The 2,251-nt window shown below is 26.6% G+C and overlaps 1 protein-coding gene across 1 annotated transcript in view; it reads right to left on the minus strand.

Moving 5' to 3' along the window:
- Positions 1-2,251, minus strand: part of LOC105626237 (ABC transporter G family member 20-like) — a 14,568-nt gene that overhangs the window by 5,334 nt on the left and 6,983 nt on the right. The window contains 2 exon segments of the mRNA XM_012207541.1: positions 765-880; positions 1,143-1,317. Coding sequence (XP_012062931.1) covers positions 765-880; positions 1,143-1,317 — 291 coding nt within the window.

The following is a 2,251-nucleotide window of genomic DNA, read 5'->3' on the forward strand; positions in this document are numbered from 1 at the left end:
ATTTTGCTGAAGTATCCAAATATTTATTAATATTTGCTAGATATAAGATTGCTAGATAGATTTGAAAATAATTTTATTAGAGCATCAAAATTTTTAGGTAAGAATCAAAGAATTAATAAAACCTAAAATTTTAATGTTCTAAAATTATTTTCAGATCTGTATCTAATTAAATTTTTGGATACTTCAACAAAATCATTCTCTCCGTGGAGAAGTTCAATAATAACTATGTGACCTTATTTTCTTTAAAAAAATAACAAATAAAAATGACAAATTTGAAAATTTTAGTTTTCTTCCTACATGTTTTCATCAAAGCAGTTTGACTGTCAAGAATCTGTCAAGAATCAGCTTTATAAAATTTTATTGCACAGTGCTAATAATTAAATTGAGATAATGCCCAATTTTCTGATAATTGAAACTGGTTCGACTGTATTGGAACAAACCCTTAATCTAATAATAGAAATAATAAAAATAATAGAAATAATAGAAATAATAAAAAATGAAAACAACTCTAATTTGAATAAATTTATATTTTCTGTAAAAATTTGCTCATTAATATAATATTATATATATAGACATTGGAACGCTAATTAGAAAAGAATTTCTTGTAATGTCAAAATAAAAGATAATATTGGAAAATAAAGGACAAAATTGAGTTTTGAAGAAACAAATAAATCTAAAGGATAGCTATCTAAAATAAAGGATTGTCCTTTACAGTAAAGGACATATGCTCATCGTAATAATAACTAATTTTAAAATATACTTACTCGGATAGGTAGATTGGCCAATTTTGGCGAATATTTGCAGTCTCTCATGATATCTTCATAAACATCTAAGAAACGATTGAATAATTTCTTCTGTATATAAAGTCCAATTTGCATATCTATAACAGAGTTGTAAATTTACGTATTTGTAATTTCTAATGCATCGTTTAATTTACGTTTCTGCTAAAATATTTATGATATGATACCTTATTGATTCTCAATTTCTTAGATCTTTTTGCATAATTTTTTAAATAGTATATTTTAAATAGTATATTTTATTTTTTTATATTTTAAATAATATTTTTATATATATAAATTAATTAAACTTTTTAAATTTTTAAATGATTAAAACGCATTGTCAATATATAAATAACGTATCGCCCATATCGAGGAAAATTTGAATTTGGCTGGCGAGTAAATCGGAATCTTTCGCGGAAGCGGCTTCTTCCACTCGTATCTGCAAAGCTTTGGAGAAGTTATGACTAAAATATATCAAACCACTGAGCTTCGCATTTTGTACAGCCTGTTTCGCTTCGGAAAAGTCGTTATAATACTCCTGCAAGCGAAATATTAATAAGAACATTTTTAAAACATTTAACGTTTTGATTATTGTTACAATCATCCTCTCGGTTACATCGTTACATGACATATAACCGCCTTCTTAATTTATATGAAAATGTGTATGCGCGCGCGCGCGTGTATATGTGTGTGTGTGTGTGTGTGTGTGTGTTAAAATTTTTATATTTCAATTTATGGAATATGGGAAAAATGTTAAGAAAAGGGAGTTTGCCGATACAAATCAATTGTCTATATCAACACAGCAACGTTTGCTTATATCACTTTTAGTTCGTTTGTGTACAAAAATATATGTACTATTACGCATAAATATAAAATTAAGAAGTAGAAGCACTACATAGCATGATACTATTGCGCACAAACTACATTGCTCCATAATATTATTGCCCACAGATCGATTGCCTACATATATTATTGCCTATAACTTGATTATTTACACTTTTGCGGACAAATAAAAATTTTAGAAACAAAGTCACATTTGTATACACAATATGTATTATTGTCTACAAATCGATTACCTAGCATTTTTGTGTACAAATATAAAATTAAGATTAATCTACGTAAGAAAATAATTTGTATTTTTAAAATAGGAAATTTATGTTTTAAAGTACAGAATTTGTTTTAAAACGGAAGATTTGTATTTTTAAAGCAAAAAATTTGTATTTTTTTTTAATTTATGTTCAGAAATTATGCGTTTCACGGGTTATTTCCATCCGTGTCCAAATCCATTTTTAGAATGCTAACGTTTCGTGAACGCAGTTCATTTTATCATAGTGGAAATATTCAATATCAGGTTGCTTTTCATTCTAATGAAGTGAACTGCAATGTTCACGAAACGTTGGCATTCTAAGAACGGATTTGGACGGAGATAAGATTGAGTAGTAACTAATTAAAACGTTAAAAATTAAAAAAAA

Source organism: Atta cephalotes (genome assembly GCF_000143395.1).
Source record: "Atta cephalotes unplaced genomic scaffold scaffold00005, whole genome shotgun sequence".
Taxonomy (NCBI): Eukaryota; Metazoa; Arthropoda; class Insecta; order Hymenoptera; family Formicidae; genus Atta; species Atta cephalotes.